We start from the raw sequence: 20,281 nt of genomic DNA, 5'->3' as shown, positions 1-20,281 counted from the left end.
TTCTATTAACACCCCTAATTATTCCTAATGTCTCCGTGAATATCGGATCAATTTGTCAGTCAGAGACGCGAGTGGCTATTCTGTCAACCTTTTTGCATGCGCGGTTGATAGCATCACATTTTGAGATGGTTGAGCACCCTATTTTGTAACCTTCATGGAGCTAGCTGGCGTAGGAAATGAATAGTCGCTCCACGGCTCCCATAAATCCATAGGAGTATACGTATGGGTTGCTTGGCAACGTTGCCGCCCTGTGAAGGTCGTGGGGAGGGTGAAGGGCGGAGCATCGCTAGAAAATGGCCAACAGAAAACTACGGAGGGGAAGCTTAGGGGAAATAGACCGCTGAAGCAAAAAATGTCGGGACGGCTCTTATACTTCGTGCGTACCCAGAAACCATGATGGCGATTCCCTTGATTGGGTGCTGTTGAAGTGAACGTAATTCCATAGAGTAAGTGTACTCTTACTCTATGGAATATATAAACTCTATGATAATTCGGATGAAAGGGAAACGATACGCCTGGATGTTGCATTGATGGCTTGAATCTCTCAAGGCCCTGCTCGAAGGCGCAATCAAAATTGCGAAGTGTAAAGCGGTAAATTTCAAGAACGCACACGACAATGAATGGATGTTAGATGGCAAAATAGCCCCTGTTATAATTTGTTCCCCCATTCGCGCAATTCCAAGCCACATAAGATATTTGTGGAGTTATAACCTGCGCAATTACATGCTCGAAATATTATTCATTATTGATAAGTTAGCAGATTTCTGAATCTCCAGGACATAATATTAAATTCTCAGGAGTTTCATCTACATCCAGTGGCGGATCTATGTGGGGGCCCAGGGGGTTTAGCCCTTTGTTATCCAATTTACACTAGATACAATTGTAATATGATCCCTATCCCCATTACTGCTGGTGCGTTAAACCCCCGATTAGCCCCCGCCTTGACCCTGATCTGGATCCGCCACTGTGTACATCTACGAGGTACCGCGCTACCCACAACCTGGATGTGTGGCACGGGATGATTCCATCGTGTTTCAACCGATGTTTCTGACATTTTACCTACTTTCAATCCCCACGGCTACAAGTGGGATGAAAACTCCTGCGATAATAAGTAGAAATTTTACAGGGAATAATCAATACAGAAAATGTATTTCCAATATAATTTTGGTTGTGCGCTAAAGGCAGAGTAGGAAGTTCATTCTTATTACCTTATTAGTTCTATCAGATTGTTTGATGATTTGTTTACGAACTTGTTGCCAGTGGCTAATTATTAGGCATGCTTTGTAAAATTCATGTTTGAAATCATGTTATACAAACATTTTTAATGTGGATATACCTAGCTAGGTCTGTAAACCTTTTCTTCTTACGATAGTTGGTGATTTATTACCATATTTAGCCCTGTTGATAGAAAACACCTTTTCCGAAACGACGGTCAGTTAGATTTTTTATTTGTTATCGATTATGATCTTAAATTCGGATAAGATAATATTAGGTACCTATTCGTTATTTTATACATTTTAGTTCATCACTTTTCATTCAAAAGTCCGATTTAGTTTTCATAACTTTCAAAAATAGTTCCTTACAAAATACATTTCATAATTTCTATATTTCTGTATCTCTTCCGCTCCGCCCCTGCATGTAATTCCTGGTAATAAAACCACAGGACTTGAAAAAATGCTTGATGCTCAAGAAATATTTCATCTTGAGCTTCATATCTCGTGATAGGTATATCATTTGAATAATTAAAAAATCGCTTCAAACGCCCAGTGAACAGTTAACACTCGTATAATTCTGGCTAGAAATGAATCTCAGCGTGTACTTTGACACTATTCATTCATTTATTCATTGCAGCAACATCATTAAGTAATAAAATTTCGAATCTTCAAATAAAATAGAAAAATAACTTCAAAATGGTCGCAAAAAAGGACCAATTTGGACACCGGAATTTTCGTGGTAAAGGAAGTCATAACGCACACTTTACGCAAAAATTAGCATTTTGTGACATTACTTTTGGTTTTTAGGACTGCCTGAAGGCGACTTAGCATTGAATGGACCGATCGTGATGTGACAATACGGGGTATTTTGTCCTTTCTTCTGGCTAAGCAGTCTTGAGATCATTCTCTTATGATACCATTATGCTTTTCCCTAATTTTTTCCTCCAGAATGCTCAACAGGTGCGCTTTCGGTTTGAGGCCTGGAGATAATGGAGGGGTTTTGAACTGTTTGGATGTGTTATAGACGATCCTCAGCTTCGTGCTCATATGTATGTTTTTATCAGTCCCATCCTCTTAGTATTAACTTAAAACTTTTGCTTCAGCATAACGATGTACATCTTGTGGTCCATGATCCCTTCCACAAAGTTAAAATTACCCACTTCAGAATATACCATGCACTCCCAAACCACCACAGAACCAACCCCATGTTTAGCTGCTGCTTCTTTGAAGTTATTGGGATCAAGATCAGTATTTGCTCTGACGCCACACCATTTGATGATCATCGGATCAGAATATGTTTTACTTGCTCTCGTAAGTGAAGATCACGAAATCCCACTACCCTAGAGGCTCAGATTGATGTTCCCCGCGAAATCTACCAGCTACTTGCGGTTGACCACTCTGATCCAAGGGATCCTCCTTGCTGCTCGGCCGTCGTAACCGTATTACTTCAACACGTTCCGGACGGTACATACTTAATCGTAAGCACCACACTTCCGTAGTTCAGCAGTTACCTTGTGAGAGCTGGTTTTTGGGTCCTTCTTTATCTCCCGCACAATGGTTCGTTTTTCACTCCCCGTTAATTTTTGCGGACGTCCGCTTCCGGTGCTTGTTTCGAACGGTGTCGGTCTTACCGAACCGATTAACTATGTCGTAAACTGTCGACCTAGGTCGTCCGACAAGTCCAGCTATTTGATTTAGCGATTGATTATAGTATCCAATTATGAGCTTTCGCTCAGCTTTGGTCGTCTCAGTCGCCTTTCGTCTCCTGCCTGTCAACTCTTCAGGTCGGCATTCGGTCAAAGATGCGTTTTATCTCGCCTCAGCCAAATGGGAAGCATGTGCGCCCACAACTAGACTGCAATGACACCGGATGACTCCGATAAACGCGGGTAAATCGAAGAGCACCGCGTGTCCGAATACATTTTGCGCGAGAAAGTTCAGCATATTTGTCTATAAGACTCAATTTATGGCAAATTAGTAACTAATTCTCGTTCTTTGAATATGTAAACCTTTACCGGAGCAGTAAATGATAATTCAACATTAATGTTGAATCCGAAGAACAAGTGCAAAGGAGTCAAAATAGCAATAGTGACTGGAAAAAAGAACTGTCCAAATACTTTTTGCTCTCACTGTACATGTACCTTGCGAGCCACTTCGACGGTGTTTTGCACGGGACGACCAGTCGCCAGCTTCCACTATGCAGAGGATTCCCTACATTCACATCACACGGCAATAAAAATGTTCAGTTTATTAAAAAAATGTACCTCCACATTCCTTCAAAGGCAATTGATACCCGTCAACTTATCATGGTGACAATCTTCATTTGATTTCATTATTTACTATTATTTTGAAGTGTAATAGATAGATATTTCGCATCTCTCCTAAACGTAAGGTAAATGTTAACCCTAAATTATATTACAGATTGTTTGCTGCAAAATAATTTCTTTTTCCCATCCTCAGTTTTTTTACAGATATTGAGGAACAAAAGTTAAAAATTTTAGTTGCCGACGTGTAGTAGGTGGCGACGGTGTAAAGTCCTCGACTGCCAAACAAGAGATCGCAGGTTCGAGTCTCGCTTGAGTAGTCCCAATATCCAGGGAGTGGTTGTTCGTGAATGTGTAATTGTTCAATTTGTTGAACACCACTATGTAAAATGGCCATTATGTGCTGTATTTGGTGCTTTTGGAATGAATAAAATAAATAACATAAGAATATTGAGTTTGAGCCGCGTACAAAGTCAGATGAGGGTAGTTTCCTTCATCAAAGAAACGAAAGGCATTGATTGCGATTCGTTACCCACCATTAGTGTTTTCATTATATAAAAATTATTTGGTTTTAGAAATACCGGTTTAGACGAATGGCAATGGTCAATTTTTTCCTCATTTGAAAAAGGCCAGATTGGCACCCATGCGATGCCACTCCACGTGACGTCACAGGGACCTAGTTTCTATACGAGTAGATAGGAGTTTTACATCATCTGAGATTACAAATGCATGCATGAGGCACAGAGCTCAGGGAAACATCTCTTAAAAATCACCTATTAAAACTACCTGAGGTCGGAAAGTTTCCTTCCTTCGTTTGATAAGGTATCAATAATCCTTATTTAAGCCAAGCGCTACCAGCTAGCATGGCACTCTGCTACCTGTTAGCATCCTGCGTCGTATCAGCGCTCAAGCCTCGCCCCAACGTCACCTCACAGGGCGGCAGCGGGAACCAGAAATACGTCACACGGAGTTTTCCTAGCATTCATACTTAGCCGTCGCGTTTTCGCGCGCTTGAAATTTTTCACTTTTCATTTAATCGCGAAAAATAAATATCATCATTTAAAAATCTAAAAGCGTGAAAGACGTACTCCAGGAGTAATAACCTTTCGATTTAGACAATAAAAAAATAATAGGAAACCACCCTATTACCACACTAGCAAGTGCGAATAATGATACGCTCGCGCGGCGCAGCGCGGGTGGCCGACGAAGGCTTGGTCCTGTTGTTTACATCAACGGTTCACCCCGAAATCTTGAGAGAAATGAATGGGTGAGCACATATTTATTCGACGACCCAAAGAAACTTTTTTTTGCTAGGCATCCTCCGTTGAGGGAGGTAGTGTAGATGTCTCCTCTATGCCACTCCTGGTCCACATCTACAACCCTAGCTTCGCGATATCATGGTTACTTTCCGTCCCATATTGATTTTCTACCCTTTTTCCCGTTTTTCGGTTTTCCATGGCCGTTGAGATAATTTATTAACTATTTATATTGTTGCCATTAATTACTAATTTCATTCGTTGCTTTCCTTTGTACTGCCACCACTCTCTAGGTCGCAATATTAGGCAATAGCTTAAGTTCTTACTTAAGATTTTCAGGATTGACGATAAGGTAATGAAAAAATATTTAGTGCTGTATGCCTTCTTCTCAACTTTCAATAAAAGGCAGGAGTCTTATAGAATGCTTGCATTTAATCTTAATCGAAATCCTTAATTTTCAATGCGAGTTTCAATATTTTAACTCATTTAAGCAAACAACTCCTCCCAAAAATGTCTTGGCATGTCTTATCTGATGATAAAATTAGACGTGCGGCTGAATGCAGTGGCACAGATTCAACTCCGGTATTAAGTGAAGAAAAAAGTGACGATAGGAATTCGGGAGAGAATATGACAACTTGAGTGAAAATTCAGTTCTTGAAGATGTGGTTCATTGCTGTGATGGTGACGACTAAGGGAGTGAGAATACAGTGTACTTTTATACGTCTCATGTGTATAATTTTTACATTTTATTGGCCTCAAATGGCAAAAGTAATATCATTGGATTTACGGTGCCGCCGAGGCTCTCGTCTCAATGTCGGGGACTGCAATGCCAATACTAATTGAAAAGTTAATATATTTCTTATGTTGCTGTGTCCGTAGACGCAGTTCGCCTGCACCCGTGAGTGCCGATGCATGAGCGTACCCAGAGGGGAGCAGGAGGGGGGAACTGTTCCCCCTAGAAGCGAAAATAAATTTAGTAAAAAACATAAGTTATGAACAAATTTTCCTTTTGAAGAAAAATGATAATAGTATAAGATAAAGATACGATGAAGGACACACGAGCATAAGAGACTGCTCAAAGTCACCTCCTCGCGACCTCTACACACTTGGGCTATCAAGGGGGCCCCGTGTGTCAAGGCACGGCTTTGCAAAAGCAAAGCGGATGTCACAGAGTGGGCTGAAATCGAAAAAAGCTGGCCAAAAATGATTTTTTCACTTTTTAATTTGGAGAAAACTATTACATTTTCAAATTATAGAGTGATCAGTGACCACATTACTGAAATTATTTTATTTATAACTCATTTTTTAAAGCGAGAGACGTCTGTCAATTTAATGAAAAATGATCTCAAAATATTTTTCCCATTTTTTTTAAAGTGACTGAAGTTTTTTGCAACTGTTGCGTTATGTTTTAAAATGCCTAAATTTAAATCATTGCATAATACAAATTAACATTTTTTGAATCCGTCGTAGTGAAATGTTTCATTCTATCGATAATTTTAATTACTTTTATTTAAACAATTAAAATCTCCTATTTTTCACGTATTTTTAACATAATGTAGAGAAAAACTTTATGTTTTTCACTTTGCTTCACGAAGTGTTTAGCACCACATTATAAAATAAAGTGTCAACTTTAGTTATCAATTGAAAAATCCTGCCCCAATTTGCCACCCCGCCTCTCCTATCAAGTTATGTGCGTGAATGTCCAACCGCCCGACATGGTGGTTAGATGCGAACATTTGTTCAGACTCAGCTGTAGTTGAGGATAATTCGCTAAAAGTGAGACGAAATTAGAGTTGCCCAAACTAACATACACTCCTAACATTTAGCATGCCACATTAGTCTTATTGTTACAATTTTTCTAAGGGCACATTACCATTTCCTTCCATAACACATAATGGACTCAACGATTGCACCGGCAAGTCAAATTCTTGTCTTCGGAAGCGGGCGGCTGCAAAGCATTACATAAAAAATTCTTGGAAAACGCAACACTATGCACTCGCATATTTTGCTCTCCACGCCCACCTAGACCTTTTATAACTCCCAGACAGTTCAAACACTGGAAAGGGCACACATGTGGCGGAGCACCGCCGCGGCGGCGGTGCAGGGTAGTGCCCGGCGCCACGGCGCGCCGTGGCGCCGGGCACTACCCTGCCGACCGCGTTAATCCCTATTGTACCCGTAAAAAAAAACCAACCAATGTGTTATGATTGTTACCTAGTGTTAAAGAAGTTCTGTACTCGATTCATAATTGTCCCTTTGTAGGAATGCCGCTTATTACTTTATTGCCTCAGTCTATGAAGGGGTTTTTGGACAGTTGAGGATCGCTTCCCTTCGACATCCGCGCAAACGTTTTCTACGAAGTAGAAAAATTCCAAGTACTTTCCGAAGTAGAAAAGTACTTTCCAATTGATTCAAAATTATTCTCTTTCACAATTATACCGAGAAAATTAGTCAGTTTGTCTTCTTGAGTGCGAAAGGATCTCAGTGCTTGTGCTACGGAAGCGAAGAACCAGGATTTATTTTCCCTATATCGTGAAATTTCAGCATTGAGGCGGAACTACCACTAGTGAAGGATATCTCGGAACGATAAAAAGGTACGTATTCCAAGTAAAATATCTCAGGCACTACTAATGATGGAAACACTGCCCTTTGTTTTCCTGATCCTAAGCTAAAATCAGAAATTACCACTATATTTACCATCAAAAACTCATATTTCATTTTTATTAATTATTTCCAAAATTTGTTATCAATATTTAGAATTTTTTTGGAGGAAGGATTTGGTGAGGACTTTTTTTTTCTTTTCAAATAGGCATTAATGAGGAACTCATCTCGAGGTTTGCCTCAATTTTAAAGCTCTGACACCTGGACTTGAGATAGATTACGCCAATTTCAGCGAGTACTGCTCAGAAACTGCATCCCTTTTTGTGGATTTGTATCCGTGGTAGTACATGCCGCCCACAGTGCACAAGGTGCTGTTTCATAAAGCATCAATTGCCAAGGCAGCAGTGCTTCCAATTGGCCAACTTTCGGAGGAAGCTTTGGAATCTCGCCACAAAGATGTCAGAAGATTCCGAATGCACCACACTACGCGAAAAATTTCACGCTTAGATTTTGAGATGAAATGGGAGATCTTTTCCCAAGGCAACTCCTTAATTCGGAGCCCCTAATATCCAATGGTTATGTTTGTATAAATTCTAAAATAAATTTTTCAAAGGATATACGAAACTTACTTGTATTAGTAGAGCCAACTTCTGATGAGGACGGTGACAGCTGGGAATCCGATGATAACTGGTAGTGGGCTGGATAATTTATCCCTTATGTTTTCTTATGCATTATATGTTTATGTTTATTTATTATGGTACATAAACAATTTTATGTGGCAATGTGGTTTATGGTATAAACTGTTTACTAGGTGATTTCTTATGTGTGTTCTCTCAGACAAAATGTTGACGTAAAGTTAATTGACTAAATCATTAATAATGTTTAAAAAATAATTTTATGTTTTTAATATTAAATTTTATTTGAATTATAAAATTTAATGTTAAACTACTTATTTTTTTACTTCTAACTATTAATTTCAATAAAATATTCCCTCTCTTCTAAAGCGGTCCAAATAGTTGATTTTTGTTTTTTTCCCGTCTCCTCGAATTTGTTTTTTTTTTAACTCCCCGGATCGATTTTTCGGAAAAATGTCGTTATATTCTTGTTATATAGCCTAAACTGGATTAGTAAGAAGAATTTCATGGAGCTAATTATAAAAATATGGAAGATATGATTTTTGGCCATTTTGGCCATAGAACAGGTAATTAACAATGTAAAAGAGAATAAATACATAGCTATGAAAAGACTAGCAGATAAGAGAGAGAAATGGAGAGCTACGTCAAACCAATCCTAGGATTTTGACTAATGGTGATGAACTTCCACTCATGAGGTAATTCAGGATTATTCAAAATCACATAAAAACGTTAAATAAAACTATGTATAATGGCGTGGCATTGTGATACAGGGTAAAAAAAGGTGGGGCATTAGTGAGAGTATACCTGAGGTAGCATACTCTTCTGATTCCTTGAAAAAGGGTTGGTACAGAGACGCTTGAAGAGTCTCTTCACAGCCTGTACAGCAAGCATGCATAGGAGTAATATCTGCCATGGTAAAAGATTTAAAATCATATTTTGTAGTACCATGGCCTAAAAATTAAGTACTTCAGCAATCATATCAATACCAGGGATTAAAATTTTATTTTTCACTGCCAAATAAAATAGCCAGGGTAGGGACCACCAACTTTGAATTTAATGAAGAGTTTAATACATGGCTAATGAGCAATTAGGAAGTTGAGTATTTGCTTAAAAAGGCTACATAAAATGTAAATAAGCCATGTCAACTTGTACATCGATATACTGTGTTTTAGATCCCATATGTATGCATTAATCTTTTGAAGATGAACACACAACACTGTCTTTCTAATAATTTTTTCATCACTGTATCACATACCATGTTATGCATGGTATGGTATTTGAAGGAGGTGACCGACAGCTGAGGTCATTTGTGCCATGAGGGAAGAGTATGGAAGGAAGGGTGGAGAGAAACCCAGCGTCCACATTAGCCTTCTCTTAACAAAAGGTGCCAAGGGGACCACGGCTTAACGTCCCATCCGACGGACGGAGTGTTGAAATGTCCTCCACTCAACACTCAAGCAGGGATCGGGCAGTCTGAAAATTCTCTGCCACTGCCGGGATTTGAACCCGAGCGCACCGGGTGGGAAGCCAACAGTCTAGCCACCGCACCAGCCCGATCCCCACTATGTAATGTAACTGTAGAAACTGAATCATGTAGCATCTTGCCTGCCCACCTTAAATTAATTATAATGGCAACCCTAATACTGGTGTTGGTCCACTGGGATAACTCTATTTCATTAATACGGATAAATTTCACAAGGAGGATAATATTTCAAGATTGAATTGGAATAAAATTCATTATTATTATTATTTTTCTGATTATCACAGCATTTTTGCTGGTTTTAGGCGAGGTACGGGTATCACCAAGTACTCTCATCTTTTTACTGTGTGTTGAAAAATTTTCTGTCAATCCGGCAAGAATTTAAAATTGCTGCTTTTTGTATTGTAATAAACAAGTTTTTCGGCAGTCCAATGGTTTGAAGACCTTGATGGATTGAATGAGGCACTACTCCATTTAAAATTATTACTATTATTATTATTAATTAGTGATATATGTAAACGAGTCCTGCATTTGTGGACAACAGGTGTGCCCTTTACTTCAAGCAATCATCATATAAACTTCTTAAAAAATTTTATTTTTCAAAAATACATAACACAAGCATCTTAACACAAATAAGTAACTTTTCACAAGAATAAATATAATTAAGGACATATCAATGTGACCTTAAAGTTCAAACTAATACGAAAAACATAGCAAAAACCTTGCTAGAGACAGCGTTGAACATTGAAAATCACTGTCTATAATGTTATTTTTATTGAGAAAAAATAAATAGCAAGCTAATAATAAATAGTCTGCTTAAAGCAAGTCAGAACTTAAACTACATATGAAAGTAAAAGAATTTATGCATTTATTATAAAACATGCAACATCATCATATCTTATTAAAAGCTTTTGCATCTTTTGGATGCTCATTATCATAAAATAAATAGTCATTACTTAACAGCCTTTCCAGGTAATAAGGACGGCAAATCTCAGCCCGCTAAGGAATTTCTCACATAGCATTTCTGAAAGGCACTTCTCACATACAGAATTTTTGGCACATGTGGTATTAGGCTATGGCTGACACAAAACAGAGAACAACATATTCTAAAGACAACCATCATACCAGAAGATTGCACCACAAACATAGCACCAAAAAAAGAAATTATGTTGAGCTTCAGATTCACTGGAAATTATTCTTCCATTATATTAAATTGGCATATAACTCATTAGATTATATTAGGATAATACTGAACTGGTAATTATCAAATGAAACAAATATCTTTACCAATTATTGAACTCTCATCCCAAATCATTCTTCTAGAGATCATCAAATTCACTTCCATCACTTTCCTCGGATGAGAGGGACTCCTCAATTTCAATACTTTCATCTTCTGATGAATTATTCACCTTCTCTCTGAAATATAAAGGTTCAAACATTACAAGAGCATGTATGGTGCATAATGGGCTATAGTAGCAGGTGTGTATATATGAGCAGTGTATAGCATGTCTCTATCATTCTCCCCATACAAGATAGGCATAGAATTTTCATACTAGTTGAAGGCTCTGCCACAGGCAAAACAATTCTAAGTAGAGATGGATCAGTTCCGGCACCCGGTTCTTGGTACTGCCGGTTCTTGCCTGTCGAACCGGTATCAAGAACCAATTGAATAAAGTCGGTACTTTAAAGTCGGAACGTTGACGAAGATTTGAATTTAGTGCCCAAAGCCGAAATAGTCTGCAGCATATTCAAAGTCAAAAAGTGAAGAAAAAAAAGATTAAAAAATGCATATATTACTATCCGATAGTATAGCGTCCACGATTTTTCCTTTTGAGAGTTTCTCGCTAACATGCACATTTAAAGGTTCGTCATTTTGTCGCTCTCGCCAACATCGTAACATTTCTGTAGCCGCAGCTGCATTCAAACGAACTCTTTGCCTGCCGCCGGTTTCAACTTACCATCAGTTTCTATGGGTGTCTATGTGTCACCCATTTGGCCCGGCAATGTGCCGTCTAGGAGGTGAAATGCAGACAAGGCTACCTTGAGTCCACTTTCAGACAAAACGCCTATTTGTCGGCAGTCGCTCATGTGAAATTCAGGCGGCTTTCAGACAAGACGACTCTCGGCAATGCCGTGTGCTGTGCCGTGAACGGCAGCCAGCGGAAAATCGTTTCATCTGAAAGTGGTCTTACGAGGGAATTATGTACAATTCTTCGACATACAAGCAAGATGCGTTCCGAGTGCTTGTTCGTAAGTTGATAATTCTATGCAAGCCATCAAAAAGTGTGGTTATCCTGCAGAATGTAACACCGTATTATAATTTTGCGTTAACTCACAGCCGCCCTGCCATGCAGTATGTAAAATGTGCTCCAATCATATTCTGTGCGGCCCTTCAAAATCAACACCGACCACTACTGTTTCCAGTGAACCCCTGTTCAGTACAGCAGGCAATATTTCTGCCAAAAAATGAATAGATTTAGACCCAGATAGCGTAAAAATTTTGAAGGTAGAACCAGTGGCTGCCTGATGTAATGTGACATATTGGTCGATCATGCATTCATTAACATGTTATTTTAACTCTTTCGCTGAGCAAATAAAATTATGAAGACAATCTTAAGTTTTTTTACAGAGCTTTCCTGCTAATTTACACCTTTAGTGAAATTATTTTCATTCACTTCTTGCGGTTGGTAGTTCATTTGAATTTGCTATCAATTCAGATAATAAGAGTTCATCCTTGGAACCGAGTATTGAGAACCTAGAACCGATGAGGGAGAACCAGACCGGTACCGGGAACCAAAAAAATTTAAGAACCGACTCATCCTTGATTTTAAGCCTTAACAAACTCTACCTATCCCACTTTCTTCTCAATATTTCTCCAAATACAACACAAATTAATATAAAAATACAGTAGACTAATAAAACTTAGTAGAATTATTTATAAAACATGCATTTTCTCCCTAACTTTTAAATCAAGCCCAAACTTCAAGGACTTCTCATGAATTTGAAAACAATAGTTTGCATTATCAAAAGATAAGTCATATAGAATTTTTCAACTTATTTAGATGAATTGCTAAGTATTACCCACTCTAAAAATGATTAACACAAAAATTATAAAATGAAATACAATACTAATGAAAAAACATTCAAAATTCATATAAAATAACTAGCATAGCATCTTTGATGTAAGCATGTAGGTAGAGCATGATTATTGCTTATGTACATAATTGGATAAAAACCTGTTAAAACTACAAGCAATACTAACAAGGTAGCAATAAGTACTTCACATGAGAAGTGTTTAAGCACAAAAATTCTTCTTTTTAATGTTAACAGATAAAAGTAAATAAAACAAATAGCAATTTCGTAAGAAAAAATACTATGAAAAATGAGAAGTTCACAGCTTATAAAATTTAATAATGCATTATGGTTCGATTATCTATTATTCAGTGAATTTGTTCTTTGAAAATGCACTGAAATCTAAAAAACTCTAATAAAATCTTTTTGAATAACCATTTCAAAAAAGCATTAGGTTTTCTTTTATCTGCTGATACTTTTATTTTTATATAATCTTTTTTCACTGAAAATGCATAGTGTTAAGCAACTAATGGAAACGTAGAATTTTATAACAGCAAAAAAACTTCGGCTTGAGTAATCCGAATCTATTTTAATTGCACCTTTCATATACGCTTCACGATAGACACAAGCATCGTGGGGGGCCCCTTAGCTTGGGCCCTCGACAATTGCCGACCAGCCGACCTGGCCAGACCGCTCTTGCTCTGCCTTATGGACACCCACCACACAAAGAACTGCATGAACAAACAAATACCATTGATTCCACCGAATTCTTATTTAAATACATTGATGAACAAACTCCTGCTCAATGAAAACTTCTGATTCACAAAAAAAAAAAGTTGACCCTTTCTCATGAAATTCACCTCTTCACTACAAATTTTGCCGAAAAAAATGGTATTGTTTGAGATAATCTTATTTTTTTGAGTTTGTTGATTCTGAAAGTACAGAATTTCTGCTAATGCTGGCATATAAATATGCCGAACAGATTTATCATTTATTGACATTTTTATTCCCAGTATCTTCCAAATTATGATTAATTAGAGGCACAGTTCTTGCAATTTTTGCATCGGTTAGCATTCTCCAGGCTGTGTCTATAGCGGCAATTATTGCGTCTACTACTATCTTTGAAAGTTCATAATTTATTCTCTACACCTAATTAAAAATTAATCTCTATAACTATTTCCTAGAATGGCAAATGCTTGCCAAAGTCTCAGACTTATTTATCTCAGACCTATTTTATTATTAGCATACATAAAAAACACAATATAACAAGGGAATTTCACCCATAATTCAATGACTAAGGAGCAATTTTATGGTCCTTCGGTGATGGCTCGGAGGAGTTTTCACTGTTTGTTTTTGGCAAATATGCTAACACTTTGTTTTAAAAATGTGAGGATGATGCAATGGCCATATGCCAGCAGAAAAAAAAACCTGGATGACTGCACCCTTATTTCAGCAGTGGTTGGCAGAAGTAGATGTGTATGGGAGAAAGACCAGGAATATAGTGTTGTTCCGTGACAAGTGCACAGCACACATTATGGAAAGCCTGATTTGAGGAATGCACACATTACATTCTTTGCTGCCACTGCACAAGCAAGCAGCAACCTTTGGATCTAGAGATAACTTCTATACTGAAAAAAGGGTGGAGTTTTTGCTTTGCCAGTTGGACTGAGTATAAAGTGCTTAACTACTGAGGTGGAATATTCTACAGAGAATGCAGCTCTTGTGAACAACATGGAAGTGTGTTGCGTCAAACACTATTGACAACTTTTTACCTAAACCTGGATTTTTACCCAAGAGCGAATGCGAAGATGTGAGAGAGGGCTCAATAGACAGCAAGTTCTGGGTGAGCTTGAAGAAGATGTGTATCAATGAGGAATTTCATTTGAGGAATATATGATTGTGGACTTCAACGTGGAAACATGTGCCGACACAATAGGGTAGTTTCCTTCATCAAAGAAAACGAAAGTCATTGATTGCGATTCGTAACCCACCATTACTGTATTCATAATGTACAAATTATTTTGTTTTAGAAATACCGGTTTAGACGAATGGCAATGGTCCATTTTTATCCTCATTTGAAAAGGGCCAGATTGGCGCCCATGCGATGCCACTCCACGTGACGTCACAGGGACCTAGTTTCTATACGAGAAGATAGGAGTTATACGTCGTCTGAGGTTACCAATGCATGCATGAGGCGCAGAGCTCAGGGAAACATGTCTTAATAATCACTTATTAAAACTGGCAAAGGTCGGAAAGTTTTCGTCATTGGATAAGGTATTAATAATCCTTATTTAAGCCAAGCGCTACCAGCCAGCAGGGTACTCAGCTACCCGCTAGCAGCCTGCGTCGTATCAGCGCTCAACTCGCCTCAAGGTCACCTCACAAGGCGGCAGCGGGAAACAGAAATACGCCACACGGAGAGATTTCCCGACATTCATACTTACGCGTCGCGTTTTCGCGCGCTAGAAAATTTTCACTTTTCATTTAATCGCGAAAAATAGATATCGTCATTTAAAAATCTAAAAGCATGAAATACGTACTCCAGGAGTAATAATCTTTCCATTTAGGCAATAAAAAAATAATAGGAAACCACCCTATTGAGGATGATGATTGAATTCAGAGTTCATTTAGAAGTTCGGAGAGAAGTTCATTTTGTATTTTTAATACAAGAAATATAATGAGTTTGTACTGGAAAGATACATTTTTAAAGACACCAAAGGGATGCAGAAACAGGCATCTTAGATGTCTCATTTTGAGAGAAAGTAAATGAAATAAATGTTTCAAAATGCATCATTGTTTACTAAGTCCATCCTTATCCAGGCAAATCAGTTGAAATGATCAGTCTTGAAATGATCAAGTGTTTTACAGCAGTGAGCTAAGTTACTAGATTTATTGCTAAGAGCCATGTTATTCATAATACCATTGCAATTGAAGGAGAATGATTATTTGGATAGGTCATTGTTTACCACCACAAGGGAAAAATCCTCTTAATTTCTCATCAATTGTTGTTGTGTTAGCAGTATGATAGTGTACACAGTATAATTTATAGAGCAGCCTTTACACTATTTCTCCATAATATTTTTAAGGCTTGGACTTTTCCTAAGATCCATAAATATTTTATAAGAATTCTCACAATCGTAAACTGGCCAATAGAAATTACATTAAGTGATATATTTTCCAGAAAAGCCACTATGCAAAACAATTATGTAATTAATTCTATTATATACTCAAATAACAAAGTCCTATTCACATTCCCATACTTCTGTAAATAAAATAATTTATCACGCATAGGAACAAATCGCTATAACAGAATCATTTATAAAACAGGGTTATTAGAATAAATAACTGGAGTTTCAAAAAAAGGATAGAGAAAAATAGCTCATAAAAACTAAAAAACTCAACATAAACTTATACACTCAAAACACAAGTCTGAAACCACTAAAAATGTTTTTAAATGTGATATAATCAATATATTGCAATGACTATGATAATCATTACAAAGGCCTAATATTAAAAAAACAGAATTACACAAATATATTATTTGTTAAGAATAAGGGTCACCCATGAGAATAAGTAGACAATTCCACAATGAACATGTATTCCTATGATTTTTGAAGAGATTGAAATTTTACACTATGAAAATAGTTGACCAAAAGAATTTTTTAAAGAAATACATATGCTAAATGACAAAAAAGCTAGAATGTCGTTAGAAAAAAGTGGTAACAAAAATTTATTAAAATTTAATAAATCAAAATAAACTTTGTAACTAGGAAACATGCATAAATGAAACCTCATGACCAATTTATCAACTGAAATGAAAACAATTATATGGTATGGTAAACTCCTTGACAGAAAAATCCTATCACTAAGAGCTGAAAACTTTCCCAAGAACCTAAAAAAAGGACTGCATTGAACGAATTTGGCAATGCCGCTGTACCACGACCACACTACAAAGGACAACAAACACTCCAAGCGTTGAGCAAGGGCCTTCTTTCTTTCTGGCCAATAAGATCCCTGAAGCCCAAGAAGGAAGACCATAGATTGTCATGACCTATTGCCCCTGGATGGGCTGATAACCCCCCACTCCTTTCTTCGAAAACATTTTAACCCTTTATGGCAAAGAAAAGGAACTAAGAAAGTAAAAAAAAGGAAATGGCTTGCTGACCCATTATTTCTTGAAGACTGGGTTGCTGAATCAACGCTATTCCCCATTTGCTTTAGCGAAGAATGAAATTTTGAAGTTTGTTGTTTTTTACGTAGGGTTTCAGATGACTGACTCAACGTTGAAAACCAAAGTCACTCAGTTCCCCTTGGACTTACAACCGGTGAAGAGGAGGGGGGAAGATAAGAAGTTTGTGTATGAGAAGCACCCCCATTTTTGGTTGCAGGTCTTACACGTGCTTATACAGTACATACTTTTTAAAAGACAAAATAAAGAAGAATAGAAAATAGGAGATCTAAAAAAATATAGCCTGCCATGGCACGTTATAGATTGTTACAAACGTGAAGAAAATAATTCTAATAAAAACGACGTAATCTTTAAAGCATGATGCAACAGAAATGTGATCGCAACTACTTCATTAGTATTTTACAAATGCATTTTTATATTAGAAAAGGAAACTAGGGCGTGTATTTGAAATACCAAATACAAATTACCAATGTATTTGAAATACTGCCCAGCCCTGAAAATAACCCATATGAATGTGTGGCAATGCCACTAAACCACATAGTAATCATCAGAAGAATATCACAGGTGATAAGGGCATTTTACGATAAAAAGGATCTACTTACAGTACGAAATGTAAACATAGAAAGATGAAAACTAATTATTGAAACCTAGATTAGGAGAATTTCCTCTACAGCAGCGAGATAACTAAAGCAGCAGAGAAGGCAAGAGTGGAGGTATGGACATGAGGAGCAACAGGAGAATGATGAAGATCAAATGGACCGATCGAGTGAGAAAAACTCTTGGGCATGTTAAGAAGAGTGGGAGAAAAAAGAGAAATCTTTAGAACAACTTAGGATTTGTTTTTACACATTAACTTAAAAGATTAGCTTTACATCTGCCAGTGAAGAGTGATCACTTGGAACTTAAGTGAGGCAGCTGAAGGTTGAAATAATACCATGCTTTGCCTAAATTTAGAACACAATTTCAACAGCTAAAAATGCATAAATGTGATTAAGTTTGCATCATCAATCATACACTTTCTGCAGACTTACTCAGTTGGTACGTCAACGATGAAGATTTCCTGGAATATTTCATTGGGTTCATCTTCAACAAACATATAGTCCAAGGTAGTCCTCCTGCAAGACGTATTTGAAACACAATCGTGAAAAGCTTCATACAATGTAGTGGGGAGTAATTTGACTCAATGTTTTCCCACAAGTCTTCAATACTCCAACCATGCTAAAAACCTTCAAATTTATGCATGATAATTTTTCAGCATGTTAAATAAGCAACGATATGGATATTATCATATTCATGTACATGAACACTTAACTAAAAGAAGGAAACTAGCCTGCACTTCCCAATAAAATGAGGGTTTCACCTTAAGTGCATCTTTGGCATATCTTTTGCTATAAACATCTTTGAACTCAACAAACAATTAGTTGCTTTTATGGAAAAATTCACCTGCTTATGCTTGCACACACTCACACCCTAGATGGTGGATATTCCACCAAGGTTAATTAAAGCCAGCCACCTTGGGGTTAGAACAATGGTAAGCCAAAAAGGGTTAAAGCGCAAAAAGAGCATGCAAAACACAGGAGAACAACTCTTTACAAGGCTCATAAGTAAATAACGTGTTATCAGACAGACATGAAGTTATAAGACCGACAATAGGGTAGTTTCCTTCATCAAGGAAAACGAAAGGCATTGATTGCGATTTAGTGTTTACATCATATACAAATTATTTCGTTTTCGAAATACCGGTTTAGACGAATGGCAATGGTCCATTTTTATCCTCATTTGAAAAGGGCCAGATTGGCGCCCATGCGATGCCACTCCACGTGACGTCACAGGGACCTAGTTTCTATACGAGAAGATAGGAGTTATACGTCGTCTGAGGTTACCAATGCATGCATGAGGCGCAGAGCTCAGGGAAACATGTCTTAATAATCACTTATTAAAACTGGCAAAGGTCGGAAAGTTTTCGTCATTGGATAAGGTATTAATAATCCTTATTTAAGCCAAGCGCTACCAGCCAGCAGGGTACTCAGCTACCCGCTAGCAGCCTGCGTCGTATCAGCGCTCAACTCGCCTCAAGGTCACCTCACAAGGCGGCAGCGGGAAACAGAAATACGCCACACGGAGAGATTTCCCGACATTCATACTTACGCGTCGCGTTTTCGCGCGCTAGAAAATTTTCACTTTTCATTTAATCGCGAAAAATAGATATCGTCATTTAAAAATCTAAAAGCGTGAAATATGTACTCCAGGAGTAATAATCTTTCGATTTAGGCAATAAAAAAATAATAGGAAACCACCCTATTTACCTACAATGAAAGAGAATCATAGTCAGGTGGCAGCTAAAGGATTGTAGTGAATTTGGAGCCATTTGTAGTCTTTCTTCACCATGCTCATATGAGAGCACCCAAAATCAACACTAGAATGCCAGGCAATTTGCATGTCCCAAGAACACCAGGAGGATGTCATTTTGACACCCATGTTTTTATAGCTGTATTACGTTGCAGACAATTTTTTTACATGGTCGCTAGTGTTAATTCATCAACTTCATTGCAATATTTGTTTTTACTTCCTTAATGTTTTGAAAAAAATAATTGTTTTTAAAGACATTACCATTGACGTAAAAAATTTTATGCAAAAAAATCTACCTACTCTCTTGGACTATCATTTTTTTGCAACTTGTTTTCGTCTTAAAATGTCAAAGTTTGCTTTAAAAGATGAAAATTTGAAAACAATACACTCAATTACGGCTATTTAACTACAAAATTGTATGAAAGACAATGGAAAAACTTTGTAAAAACACAAAAAGAAATCGAATACTTTTTCGTAGAAACTTACAAAAAGCTTGCAGGTTATCTAAATTGCAGGTTCTTCACATTTCTGGCACCTCTGCACTGTTTTGGCTGTACATAAGCCATATACTGACTTTTTACACAGCTTACAAAACCAGCAGTTGTTTTTATTGAATTTTATCTTTACTTGACAGTTCCAAGTCTGTTCTGGAACTCGCACTTCTTCACACTCTTTAGAAGGTTGACAAATGATACTTGCTCTCCTGCTAACTTTTGCAAAGACATGTTTGGGATATCTGCAGTGAAGACATTTACTTAGGCATTATTCAAGCATTTATAGCAGCCAAGTCAAGAATATTCTGGAAAGAACAAACAGGCCTGGATCCAGTTCTGACCAAATACTTCTGTCCCATCTAATCAATATAATAGGTATATTCACTCCAAACTTTGTCTCATTATGACACTTCACAGTTTTGGGCAATTTCTTAGAGTTGTCATTAATGACAACATGAGGGTGAAGAGCGCTTAGAACATGAATAGATTTTGTTGGTTTGCCCTGATAAAAAGTAAGTATTACGTCACCTTTTATATGCAATTCATGAGAATTAGACTTCCCCAGAAACATTTATTTCAGCAGAGATTTCCTTCTTTCCCTTATTTATGGTACCCAAAAGGCTTGTACCCTTTTTTTTCGAGCAAACCAAACTAAGTGATGTGAAATTGGCCAGTAGTAATATTTCTGCCCTTGGTCAAGTAGGGAGGGCCGCATAAGTTTCAATAC

The 20,281-nt window shown here is 37.4% G+C and overlaps 1 protein-coding gene across 2 annotated transcripts in view; it reads right to left on the bottom strand.

Annotated features, from left to right (window-relative positions):
- Positions 1 to 10,024: 10,024 nt before the first annotated feature.
- The window catches only part of LOC124171045 (cell cycle checkpoint protein RAD17), a 61,960-nt gene continuing 51,703 nt past the window's right edge, over positions 10,025 to 20,281 (bottom strand). For both annotated transcript variants that reach the window (XM_046550193.1, XM_046550194.1), the window contains 2 exons: positions 17,743 to 17,826; positions 10,025 to 10,866 (listed from right to left, as the gene is read on the bottom strand). In XM_046550193.1, coding sequence (XP_046406149.1) covers positions 10,770 to 10,866; positions 17,743 to 17,826 — 181 coding nt within the window. In that variant the 3' untranslated portion in view covers positions 10,025 to 10,769. The remainder of the gene's footprint in view (positions 10,867 to 17,742; positions 17,827 to 20,281) is intronic.

This window comes from Ischnura elegans, chromosome X (genome assembly GCF_921293095.1).
Source record: "Ischnura elegans chromosome X, ioIscEleg1.1, whole genome shotgun sequence".
In the NCBI taxonomy this organism is placed as follows: domain Eukaryota; kingdom Metazoa; phylum Arthropoda; class Insecta; order Odonata; family Coenagrionidae; genus Ischnura; species Ischnura elegans.
The sequence above is the reverse complement of the archived record's forward strand: the minus strand, read 5'-3'. Positions and strand labels throughout refer to the sequence as shown.